The following is a 12,249-nucleotide window of genomic DNA, read 5'->3' as shown; positions in this document are numbered from 1 at the left end:
CTGGTGACTACAAACTGGTTACATCTAAATCCTTTGCCTAACCAGTTCTTATCACAGAAAGGGGAGGCAGTACTAATGCTGATGTCACTGGACTAGGCATCCATGGTTCAAATCCCACCAAGGCAGATGGGGAAATTTGAATTCAATAAATATCTGGAATTGAAAGTCTACAATGACCATGTAACCATTGTTAATTTGTTGTAAAAACCCATCTGGTTCACGAATGCTCTTTTCGGGAGGGAAATCTGTCATCCTCACCTGATCTGCACCTACATGTGACTCCAGATCCACAGCCAATGTGATTTGACTCTTAACTACCCACAAAGTCCCAGGCTAATGGTCTCAGGTCATGGGTTCAAATCCATTTGGGTCAATTTAAATTGAGCTAATTAATGTGGGGGAAAAAACGTTGGTCTTATTAATGGTGACCATGACACCATTATTGATTGTTGTGAAAACCATATCTCGTTCACTCATGACCTTTGGGGTGGGAAATCTACTGTCCTTACCCGGTCTTGGCCTACATGTGACTCTCAGACCCATGGCCGATATAGCTCACTTTCAATAGCTCTCATGGGCAGTAAGTACTGAGTTAGCCAGTGGCACCCACATCTCATGAAAGAAAGGCAAAAATCATGAAACGCCCTCAGTCCAGTCAAGGGACGAGATGGATCCCTGACTCCCACCATCAGAATGACTGCAGGATCATGCTTTTGACCAAGTGCCAAGGGCTAAAACAGTAACATCAAATTCTACCAGTTCACAGTTGGAGTGTAGCATCTAAACATTAATGATCCAGCCTCAACAATACTTAAAAGATGTTCTTATAACGTTGATGTTGCCCTTTTTTTGCTGAGTTTCCACCTTCAGCCAGCTACCACGATATTGGTGCTTTACTTTCATTACCTCGGCCGAATTACCAATTTGACAGCAGCAACATGATCAAGGAGCACAGAACCTGCAGGCTTGGTTAGCACAGGGATGGAGACATTTGGGTGAACTGACATGAAAGGAACAGCCTGCGGAGTAGCAGATTGCCACGATGAAGACTTAGTGTCTGGGAAAATAAAAGGTACCGACCACTTTTTGGACAACTAGTGCAAAGTGGTGGGCCTCAAGGCACACCACTGGAGTGAGGAAGGGTGCAGAATGGAGCGCAGCCGCGATTTTCAAACAAAAAGGAAGATTTAGAATCTGGGAAAATGAAAGGTACAACAGCATGATTAGAAATGTTTATAAATTCAAACCAGAGAAGATCCAAAAAATTGAAAATGGTCTTCATATACAAAGCTTAGACCACAAAAAGAGTCAATTGGTACTTTCTCGGTTTTGGTGTTTGCCCCTGCCTGTGCCAGAGGCCTCATTTCGCCGGCTCAGACACCAATTCCAGAAGTCAAAAGCATTGTGCAATCTGCCAGGAAATATTGAACTGGGCACAAATCTTCCTGACGTTGTGATATCACCAGTGCAGAGTGATGAAGCAAGGATATTCTGGAGCTGTCAGATGTTACATGGATGGATTGATTGTTCAACGACAATGCAACAGCTATGATTCCACTGTTTCAGTTCTATGGGAAAGGCACAGGGCGATTAATGGGATGAAGTGTTGTCAGACATGGATGTTGCTTGGAGTATTGGCGTTTGTGACTCCTTGTGGATATTTTGAAAATAACACAAAAAGCTCCTTAAGTGATCAGGATGGTCCATTTCAGCGTTACAGGATACAAGTGATTTTCAATCCTTTGACTGAATTGAAATCCCTCAGCAGAATGCCCTTTCAAAATCTCAAATCGGAGACATCCCCCCTCTACAGAAGGACCCTGCCAGTCAGTCCTTCGGTAGCAGCCAGGGTTTGGGTGTTCCACAGAGGGACACTTATTGATTCAGAACAACTGAGGACCTTCAGACAAGCCATCATAAAAACGTACACCCAGGTGACATGACAATGGCAGCACAATACCCTTGATTTTCCATGACTCGGAGTTGGTTGTCCCGGAGCACAACCCTTGGGCTAAAGGTGCACAATTGATGCAAGGTGCCAAAGTTTGCCAAACCTTCAGCAAATTGGGTTCGTGGGTGAAGAATTAAAAACGGGGAGCTGACCCACACTGTGCGCTCCTGAACCTAACTTCCTCTAAGCAAACAGAAGAGAAAAACCAAGAAGCTACTTTATTGCTTGCTCTTGTCCAGCTTGTCTTGGCTCCTATGCTTGTGACCGTTGGTGTCAACCTTGGTAGAATTTCCATCTTGGGTATCCTGTTCAAAGTAATAGGCAAGACAACGTTACACTGGACCTTTGCGAAACAGAAGGAACTGTTATAGAGTCCTAGAGATGTACAGCACAGAAACAGACCCTTTGGTCCAACTCGTCCATGCCCCCCAGATATCCCACTCAATCTTGTCCCACCGGCCAGCACCTGGCCCATATTCCTCCAAACCCTTCCTATTCATATACCCATCTAGATGCCTTTTAAATGTTGTAATTGTACCAGCCTCCATCACTTCCTCTGGCAGCTCATTCCATACACACACCACTTTCTGCGTGAAAACATTGCCCCTTGGGTCTGTTTCCCCTCTCACCCTAAACCTATGCCCTCTAGTTCTGGATTCCCCCCACCCCACGGAAAAGATTGTGTCTATTTATCCTATCCGTGCCCCTCATGATTTTATAAACCTCTATAAGGTCACTCCTCAGCCTTCTGTCCCTCCAGGGAAAAAAGCCCCAGCCCCTCCCTATAGCTCAAATCCTCCAACCCTGGCAACATCCTTGTAAATCTTTTCTAAACCCTTTCAAGTTTCACAACATCTTTCCGATAGGAAGGAGACCAGAATTGCATGCAGTATTCCAACAGTGGCCTAACCGCTGTCCTGAACAGCCGCAACGTGACCTCCCAACTCCTGTACTCAATACTCTGACCAATAAAGGAAAGCATACCAAATACCTTCTTCACTATCCTATCTACCTGCAACTCCACTTTCAAGGAGCTATGTACCTGCATTCCAAGGTCTCTTTGTTCAGCAAACTCCCTCGGCCCTTACCTTTAAGTGTATAAGTCCTGCTCTAATTTTCTTTTCCAAAATGCAGCACCTCACATTTATCTAAATTAAACTCCATCTGCCACTCTTCAGCCCATTGGCCCATCTGATCAAGATCCTGTTGTAATCTGAGGTAACCTCCTTCGCTGTCCACTACACCTCCAATTTTAGTGTCATCTGAAAACTTACTAACTATACCTCCTAAGGTCACATCCAAAGCATTTATATAAATGATGAAAAGTAGTGGACCCAGCATCGATCCTTGTGGCACTCCACTGGTCACAGGCCTCCAGTCTGAAAAACAACCCTCTTCCACCACCCTCTGTCTTCTACCTTTGAGCCAGTTCTGTATCCACATGGCTAGCCCTCCCTCTATTCCATGAGATCTAACCTTGCTAATCAGTCTCCCATGGGGAACCTTGTCGAACACCTTACTGACGTCCACATAGATCACATCCACTGCTCTGCCCTCATTGATTCAAAATACTCAATCAAGTTTGTGAGACATGATTTCCCACACACAAAGCCATGTTGACTATCCCTTATCAGTCCTTGCCTTTCCAAATACGTGTAAATCCTGTCGCTCAGGACTCCCTCCAACAACTTACCCACCAGCGATGTCAGGCTCACTGGTCTATAATTCCCTGGCTTGTCCTTACCATCCTTCTTAAACAGTGGCACCACGTTAACCAACTCCAGTCTCCTTGGAACTTTTCAGGCCTGTTTATAGCAATCTTACTCTGCCAGTGACAAAACCATCCCACTTCATTCCTTGCTTGGGAATGTTTCCCACTGGCACTGGGCACTACCGAACACCTCTCCTACCTGATGTCCACAAAACATACTACATAAGGGACGATGAGAAAGGACCCCAGGATGATTACAACCCCCCTGCCCGCCCTCCTGCCAAACTGGAGCTCTGAGTCATAGAAAAAAAAGCGTGGACACATTAAATGGCGCCTCAAAGCAATAATCCCCAACATTTTCCCATAGTGACCCCAATTCGAGGCTTAAAAACTGTTCCGACCCCTCCACCCAATGAGAACTGAGAGTGGCGGTAGCAGGGGCTGGAAGGAATATAGACCTGGTAGAAGCAGGTTATTAGGCGATGCCCATTGTTGCCCCTGAGCTCACAGACCATTTTCTTTGGGGGGGGGCAAGGGAAGGAGTCCCAACCTCATCCTTTGGAAAGCACTGCTGACGAGGCCCCTTCAGAAAGTGGAGCTTACCTTCCCATGACATGGCAGCTGATTTGTTTCCAGGGTGGCACTGCCAGTCCTGCTGGGCGGGAGAAACAATGTTGGCAGTGAGGTGTTGTAGGCCTTCATTGAGGGAAACTGGTTCCTGTCCATGGATGCAGAAGAATGGGGCCTCATGCCAGCTGAGATGGAGAGTGCTGTCCTGGCATCGCGGGGTCTTCCCAAGCTGTTGGATTTGTTTTCCCTCCTTTGATATTCAATCGGAGATTGCAGAGCTGTGAAAACAGAATGAAAGGCTTTATACTTCACATCAAAACCTTCTTCCATGCAACAACAACTGCATCTGCACAGTGCCCCCAAGGCACTGCAGATGAATGTAAAAATACACAATGTGACATTGAGCTGCAAAAGGTAATACTAAGGTAAGGCACCAAAACTTTGGCTGAAAAGGTAATGCTTTTTCTTAATTCATTCATGCATTTATTGCCCATGCCTAATTGCCCAAAGGGTAGTTAAGAGTCAATCACCATTGCTGTGAGTCTGGAGTCACATGTAGGCCATCTGGTAAGGATGGCAGTTTCTTTCCCTAAAGGACAGTAGTGAACCAAATGGGATTTTTCTGACAATTGATGGTGGTCAACATTAGGCCAACTCTTTATTCTAGATATTATTTTTAATATTGAATTCTAGTTTCACCATCTACCAATGTGGGAGTGGAACCCATCTCCCATTATCACTACACAACCATTTTCCTCAAATAGACTGTAAGGTGCATCTTAAAGGTGGAGAGAAGGGTCAAGAGGCAGAGAGGTATGTGGAGGGGATTGCAGGGTTTCAGGCCCTGGCAGCAATGTTAGAGTGATGGAAACCAGTCATGTACCAGAGTCTAGAAATGGAGGAGTGCAGGGATCTCGGGGGGTACAGGATGAGAGGCAATTAATGAGTTAGGGAGGGCCATGCAGAAAAAGAGAGAGAAAGACAGAGTGAGAAAGAAAAAGGAAGATAAAAGAGCAGATCAGGATCTCTCACCACCTCAACACTTTTCAAGGAATTAATGGGAGTGTATCAGATTGTAAACTTAAGCCAAATGACAATAACAATAAGAACAATGGGAGCAGAAATTCCTTCACCTCTCAGTTTTAATCCTTATCCTGTAACTGTGCCCCCCCAGTTCGAAATTCCCCCAATGAGGGGAAACATCTCAATATCTTCCCTGTTACCCCCCTCCTCAGAATTGTGTCTGTTTTATTAAGATCACCCTCATTCCTCTAAACTCTAATGAATAAACGCCTAACCTCTTTAGCTGTTCTTGATCAGTCAATGCCTCCAGCCCAGGAATCGGCTGAGTGAATCTGTTTGGAACTGTCTCCAATACCAGTCCATCCTTTCTGAAATACAGGGACCTGAACTGTACACAGAAGTCTAGATGTGGCCTCACCAACACCCTTACTGTCGTAACAAGACTTCCCTGTTTTTTTAAAACTCGAGCCACTCTCACGCAGAATTCCATTCCCCTTCTTATTGCTGGCCCCATGTTAATGTTTTGTGTTTCATGCTCAGGAACACCCAGATCCCTCTGCACTGTCCTTTGTTCTGGAATCTCTCTCCGTTTAAATCACAGTCTGACTTTTAATTCTTTTTAAAGTGTGTGAGCTCATACTTTCCTACATTAAACTCTATCTGCCATGTTTATGGCCACTCACTCAACCTAGCTAGATCCCCTTGCAGATTCCTTCCCATAACATGCCCTCTCACCTATTTTCAGCAAATTTGGAGACATTACGATCTGCCCCCTCTTCCAATATTGAGAGTAAATATACGCCCTAGGATTGATCCTTGTGGCACTCCACTAGTTATGTATTTCCAAGCTGAAAGAGACCCATTAATCCTGATTTTGTCTTCTGTGTATTAACTAACCCTCAGTCCATGCAAATACATTACCCACAATACTGTGGGCTCCTATCTTGTGCAGTAACCTTTTACATGGCATCTTTATTGAATGCCTTCTGGAAATCCAATACCCTACATCTACTAGTTCCCCTTCATGGAACAATAGGAACATACAGTACATAAGAGGCCTTTAGCCCATCAAATCTGTACTGCCAAAAAATATATTACTACCAACACTAGCCCCATCTTCCTTCACTAGGCCCCATAGCCTTGCAGTTATGACACCTCAAGTGCTCATCCAAGTACTTTTTAAAGGGTCTGAGGTTCCCCCCCTCAACCACCCTCCCAGGCAATGCCTTCCAGAGCCCCACCACCCTCAACTCAGGGTTGAAGAACTCAAGTAAATTCATCAACCATGATTTCCCTTTCACAAAATCATGTTGACTCCTTCTGACTGCAATAAGCTTTTCTAACTGACCTGCTATTTCTTCCTTGATAATGGACACTAGCATTTTCCCAACAACAGCTAATTATAGTTTCCTGATTTCTGTCTCTGGTCACAGTCTTGAACAGGGGTGTCACATTGGCGTTTTTCCAATCTGCTGGAACTCTTCCAGAATCTAATGGGCTCTGGGATATTCCAACTAATGTCTCCACTATATCTGCAGCGTGGTCCCATTGGTGACCATGGGAAATACCTTAGAGATATTTTAGATTATGCTGATGCTTGGCACTGCAATATAGCTGACCACCTATCTCTCCCAGTCACTATCAGGCACATTGGAAAGATTTAGAGGAGGACTATCAGCCTGTTTGGCCACCTTTTTGTGAGTCCTGTCCTAACCTAACCCAACAAGCTCTGAAGCAGGACATGAACTTCTTGCCCAGAGATAGGGACGGTACTAGTGATCGACAAAACTTTCTGCTTCTGGGCTCCCACTGGTTTTCCCCTTTTCTAGAGGACAACTGTGTGGCACTCCTGTCATCACTCTACATGTCTCCAATGCTTTACAGCCAATGCAGTGCTTTTGGAAGTGTCATTCAACATTGCAAACGTGGCAATCATTTTGTGCACAGCAAGATCCCACAAACAGCGCTGACGGGTGTAACACCTCATCGGTTTTCTTTGCAATGTTTGACAGATGGATAAATGTTACCCATGACACCATGTTCAACTCTGCTGCACATCAATGTCCATCCACCTGAGAGGGCAAGGGCCTCAGTTTTGAGTCAGAGAGAGCAGCGAGAATGGCAATGGTGGGGCCCCTTCCACGGTGACAATAAAAATCAGGAACATGACCTCGTTTGGAGCGATAGCTGGGAACCCAGGTTCACATTCAAACTAACCTTGCAGTCACCACATGGACTACAGTCGCTCAAGATGGCAGCTCATCACCACCTTCTCAAGAGGGAATTAGGGATGAGCAAAAAAACGCTGCTCCAGTCATTGACACTCACATAACTGTGAAAGAATAAACACTTAAAAGACCCTGGGGACAGAGGTTTCTTTCTAATTCAGGAGTAACCCTTGGCCTTCCACGCACCATTCAAAAAGTTACGTTGCGTTTCCAGGATCTGACTAACGTTTGAAACCCAGGCCTGCTGGATTTCCGGATTAGTAGCTTGTAAGACGTATCGCACCACATTCCCATCTGTCCCACGTGAGGTCAAGGCAAATTTACAAGGGTCGTTGTCCACAGTGTCTTCAAGGCCCAGGCAGCTAACCTGCATTTCAGAAAGAGAAACAAAATACTCAGTAAATTACAGGACGAGCATTTTTCGCCAGCCCTTTCCACACTCTCTGAAGTGTGGAGCTAAACCTAGTATTTTGGGCTGAGAATTGCAACAACAATTACATTCTGATAATGCCATGAGTGTAGTTAAATGTTCACTGGAGCATCTACACACAACATTTGGAATTGGGCCACAATTTACACCAGGAAGAGTAAAAGCTGGTTTAAGAAGTTTGATGAGAAGAAGCAGGTAGAAGGTGGAGAGGTTTAAGGAGGGAAGTTCAGGGTACAGACAGCTGAAGGCACAGCCACTAATGGCGGAGCAATTAAAATTGGGTAAGAATGAAATAACCCCTCAGAGGCCAGCATCCCATTACCAGTCACCCTTTCTTCACAAATGCCCAGCCTTTGACAAAAGCACTGCATCTCACCGAATCAGGCATTCAGCAATTCAATATCCCTGACATTCCTTCTTTGGGGCTGTTAATTTAGCTGACCACAATCAGGGAATTTATATTCTATGATGTCCAGCTGGATGACTTCATTACAATCACTACAAACAAAATTGGAGGAGCACAAAGATCATGGAGAGTGGTTATGAAAATTATTGAGGATACTTAAGTCCTTCACTTCAGTGTTTACAAATGTGAAGGTCACTAGGTGCAAAGTAAATTGTAAATTGAATGGAAACATGATGAAGGATGTGAGGATAAATATGTCACAGACGGATTTGTCCAGCTCAATGCCTCATAGAGTGCTACAGCACGGAGACAGGCCCTTCGGCTCAAAATGGTCCATGCTGACCAAAGTACATTCAAGGCTGCTACGGGAAAGGCCATAGCCGGAGAAATGGTTTCTCTAGTGGTCTACTGAATGAAAGGGGACCTATAGAATTCCAACCGGACTAGACAGGGTAAACACAGGAAGGATGTTCCCGATGACCAGGGAATCCAAAACCAGGGTCCACAATCTAAGGATACGGGGGAAGGCCATTTAGGCCTGAGCTGAGGAGAAATGTCTTCACCCAGAGAGTGGGGATCCTGTGAAATTCTCCGATAAGTCACTGAGGCCAAAATATCGAATCTTTCAAAGGAGATAAGTATAATTCTAAAGGGATCAAAGGGCATTGAGAGAAAGTAGGAACAGGAGACTGAGTTGGATGATGAACCATGATCCTATTGAATGGGGGAGCAGGCTCGAAGGGCCAAATGGCCTATTCCTGCTCCTATTTTCTATACTGAGGGTCGCTGTGTATTGGAGGATGACCAATTCAATCTGCAACTTCAGAACAGAAGACAGAACAAACCCAAGTAATTACAAACCAGTTAGTTTACATCAGGTTGGGAAATAAAAAACTGTAATCTGGAATTGTAGCTAAAATGACTGAACATCTAGATATAGGGAAAATAGTTAGAAGCGGCCAATGTAGGGTTTCTGAAAGGACGATCATGCTTGACAAAAGGCCAGTTGCTCCAATTTAGGTTCTGTTAGTTATTCACCTGCAAACATTGTATAACTTTGTTTGGAACACAGACCACCAAAACTATCATGGTGCTACAGGGGGCTGTTGATGTGGCAAGGTTGCATTGATTAGGAGTGTGGCTGCTTGGCTATGGAATATTGGGCTGATCTCATTCAGACATTATAAATGAATAAATTAGTTGATTAGTTTCTCTCTCTTTACCCTTTCCTCTGGTTGGAGCCTAAACTGAGAAGATTCAGAAAAGATTTACAAGGATGTTGCCAGGGTTGGAGGGTTGGAGAGGCTGAACAGGCTGGGGCTGTTTTCCCTGGAGCATCAGAAGCTGAGGGGTGACCTTATAGAGGTTTATAAAATTGTGAGGGGCATGGATAGGATAAATAACCAAGGTCTTTTCCCTGGGGTGTGGAGGTCCAGAACTAGGAGGCATAGGTTTAGGGTGAGAGGGGAAAGATATAAAAGGGAACTAAAGGGCAACGTTTTCACACAGAGGGTGGTGCGTGTATGGAATGAGCTGCCAGAGGAAGTGGTGGAGACTGGTACAATTACAACATTTAAAAGGCATCTGTGTGGGTATATGAATAGGAAGGGTTTGGAGGGATATGGGCCGGGTGCTGGCAGGTGGGACTAGATTAATTTAGGATATCTGGTCGGCATGGACGATTTGGACCAAAGGGTCTGTTTCCTTGCTTGTACATCTCTATGACACCAAGACAGTGCCTTTAAAAAGGACGAAAGAGGCTTAATATTCAGAAAATGACAAACAAACCATGACAGGAAAAGATGGACTACAGATCGAAGAGTAAACAAACAGCTCAGACTAGATGAGAAAAAAGAATCAAAGTACCAAGCTATTTCCTAACATTTTGTTGGTAGCTGCACTGGCCTCCAGGCCTTCGCTCCAACAGGGAAGTTCATACCTTCATTGACAAATGAGGTGCTGTGCTTTGAGCTTAATTGGAACAATACAGCAGGTCAAGGACAGAGAGGTCAGCGCAGGAAGAAGGTGGCGAATGAAATAGTCACCGAGACTGCCATTTGATCTTGCCAGTGTTGAACAGAAGCCATTGTGAGCAGAAGCTTATTACAATTAACTATTCAATACAATTATTACATTCACAGGCACACCAGTGTTTCAGCTAACATTAAGCTATTAGGCGACATAGTGGAACATGCTTTCAATAGCATGTCATGCATAAGGCGATTTCAGTTACAATGGAGTCTGAGATCATCATCCCTCCTCAGGTCACATGCTATGATACAGTGATTATGTCATAAGCATATCTCTTAGAAGTAGAGTGACATATTTAATCTCTTGAAGATAGACTTACATACTGACTGGCAGATATAACATGGACAGAGCAGCTTGCATCACGAGCAGTGGATATTGTATACTGAGTTGAAAGAATTCCAAGTAAGTTGCTGCTTCACCTGGAAGGAGTGTTTGGAGCCTCAGGTGGTGAGGAGGGATGAGATAAAAGGACATGGATAAGCACAGGGGAAAGGATGGGATTGTAGGAGGTGACTGAGTAGTCAGAGATATTGTAGAGGGAATGAAACGTCAAAGGGGGAATATGTGATGTATTCACGAAGAATGTCATGCTGGAACTGAGGGAAATGGCAGAGGCTGATTCACTATACATGCATGTGGGTGGAAAGTGAGGACACCCGGGAGCTGATCTTGTTTCTGAGAGAGAAAGAGAGGAAGGGGTATGAGCAGAAATGTGGGGAACAATGTGGGCACAGCTAAAGAACCTGTCAACCACTGTAGGCAATTTACTTTGCAGAAAGGTAAGTCATACCAGAGGCAGCGGCACTGAAGCATCAGGACACATGAGGTGGAGATGGAGAAACTGGGACAATGGAATAGAGGCATTAATGGATGAAGGGTATGAGGAAGTGTCTTTGAGGGACCTGTGGGAGTGAGTGAGCATGTAACGAATATCCATTGGCAGCCCAGTCCCAGAAATGGAGACTGAGAAGTCAAAGAAGAGAAGGGAAGAGAATGTGATGAGAAGGTCAGGGAAGGGTGGAAATTGGAAACAAAGTTGATAAAATCTTCCTATTCAGAGAGACAGCTGGAAATGGCACCAATCCAATCCAATCATTAATGAGGGGAGGGAATAGATTCGGAACAAGGAGGGTTCCACATATACCACAGAACAACAGGCACAATTGGGATCTGGGCCGGTCCCCACAGCAACACCTTTTCTTTGGAGGGAGTGGATTGATGAGAGACTGAGCTCAGCCAAGTGAAGGAGGGTGTGGGCGGATGGGGTTGTCTTGACTTTTCAGCAGAGAGCCCCTGGTGGCAGACAGTGGTGTTGAGGGATTCCACACCCAGTGAGGAGAGTGAGGCGAATTCGCCTTCCAAAAGGATGTTTTACCTGTTATGGCAAAGCTGATGTCAAAGAAACAGCACATCATGGCATTAAAAAATCCAACAGACATTCATTATAATACAAATGTTACATTTACAGGCACATAAATGAGCTCAAATTAAGCTGTTAGAATAAGGCCGGGCAAGTGACTGAGGTGTCAGTGGGGGAGCACTTTGGGGCCAGCAACCATAATTCTATTAGATTTAAAATAGTGATGGAAAAGAATAGACCAGATCTAAAAGTTGAAGTTCTAAATTGTAGAAAGGCCAATTTTGATGGTATTAGGCAAGAACTTTCGAAAGCAGATGTTCGCAGGTAAAGGGACGGCTGGAAAATGGGAAGCCTTGAGAAATGAGATAATGAAATCCAGAGACAGTATCTTCCTGTCAGGGTGAAAGGGAAGGCTGGTAGGTATAGGGGATGCTGGATGACTAAAGAAATTGAGGATTTGGTTAAGAAAAGGAAGGAAGCATATGTCAGGTATAGACAGGATAGATCGAGTGAATCCTTAGAAAAATATAAAGGCAGTA

General features: G+C 44.7%; 1 protein-coding gene across 4 annotated transcripts in view; it reads right to left on the bottom strand.

Moving 5' to 3' along the window:
* Window positions 1-250: 250 nt before the first annotated feature.
* Window positions 251-12,249, bottom strand: part of LOC122543389 (rho guanine nucleotide exchange factor 25-like) — a 351,958-nt gene continuing 339,959 nt past the window's right edge. For all 4 annotated transcript variants that reach the window (XM_043682070.1, XM_043682072.1, XM_043682071.1 and 1 more), the window contains 3 exons: window positions 7,670-7,850; window positions 4,266-4,510; window positions 251-2,256 (listed from right to left, as the gene is read on the bottom strand). In XM_043682070.1, coding sequence (XP_043538005.1) covers window positions 2,170-2,256; window positions 4,266-4,510; window positions 7,670-7,850 — 513 coding nt within the window. In that variant the 3' untranslated portion in view covers window positions 251-2,169. The remainder of the gene's footprint in view (window positions 2,257-4,265; window positions 4,511-7,669; window positions 7,851-12,249) is intronic.

The sequence above is a fragment of the Chiloscyllium plagiosum genome, chromosome 43, assembly GCF_004010195.1.
Source record: "Chiloscyllium plagiosum isolate BGI_BamShark_2017 chromosome 43, ASM401019v2, whole genome shotgun sequence".
Classification (NCBI taxonomy): domain Eukaryota; kingdom Metazoa; phylum Chordata; class Chondrichthyes; order Orectolobiformes; family Hemiscylliidae; genus Chiloscyllium; species Chiloscyllium plagiosum.
Note: the sequence above shows the minus strand (reverse complement) of the source record. Positions and strands in the feature narration are given on the sequence as shown.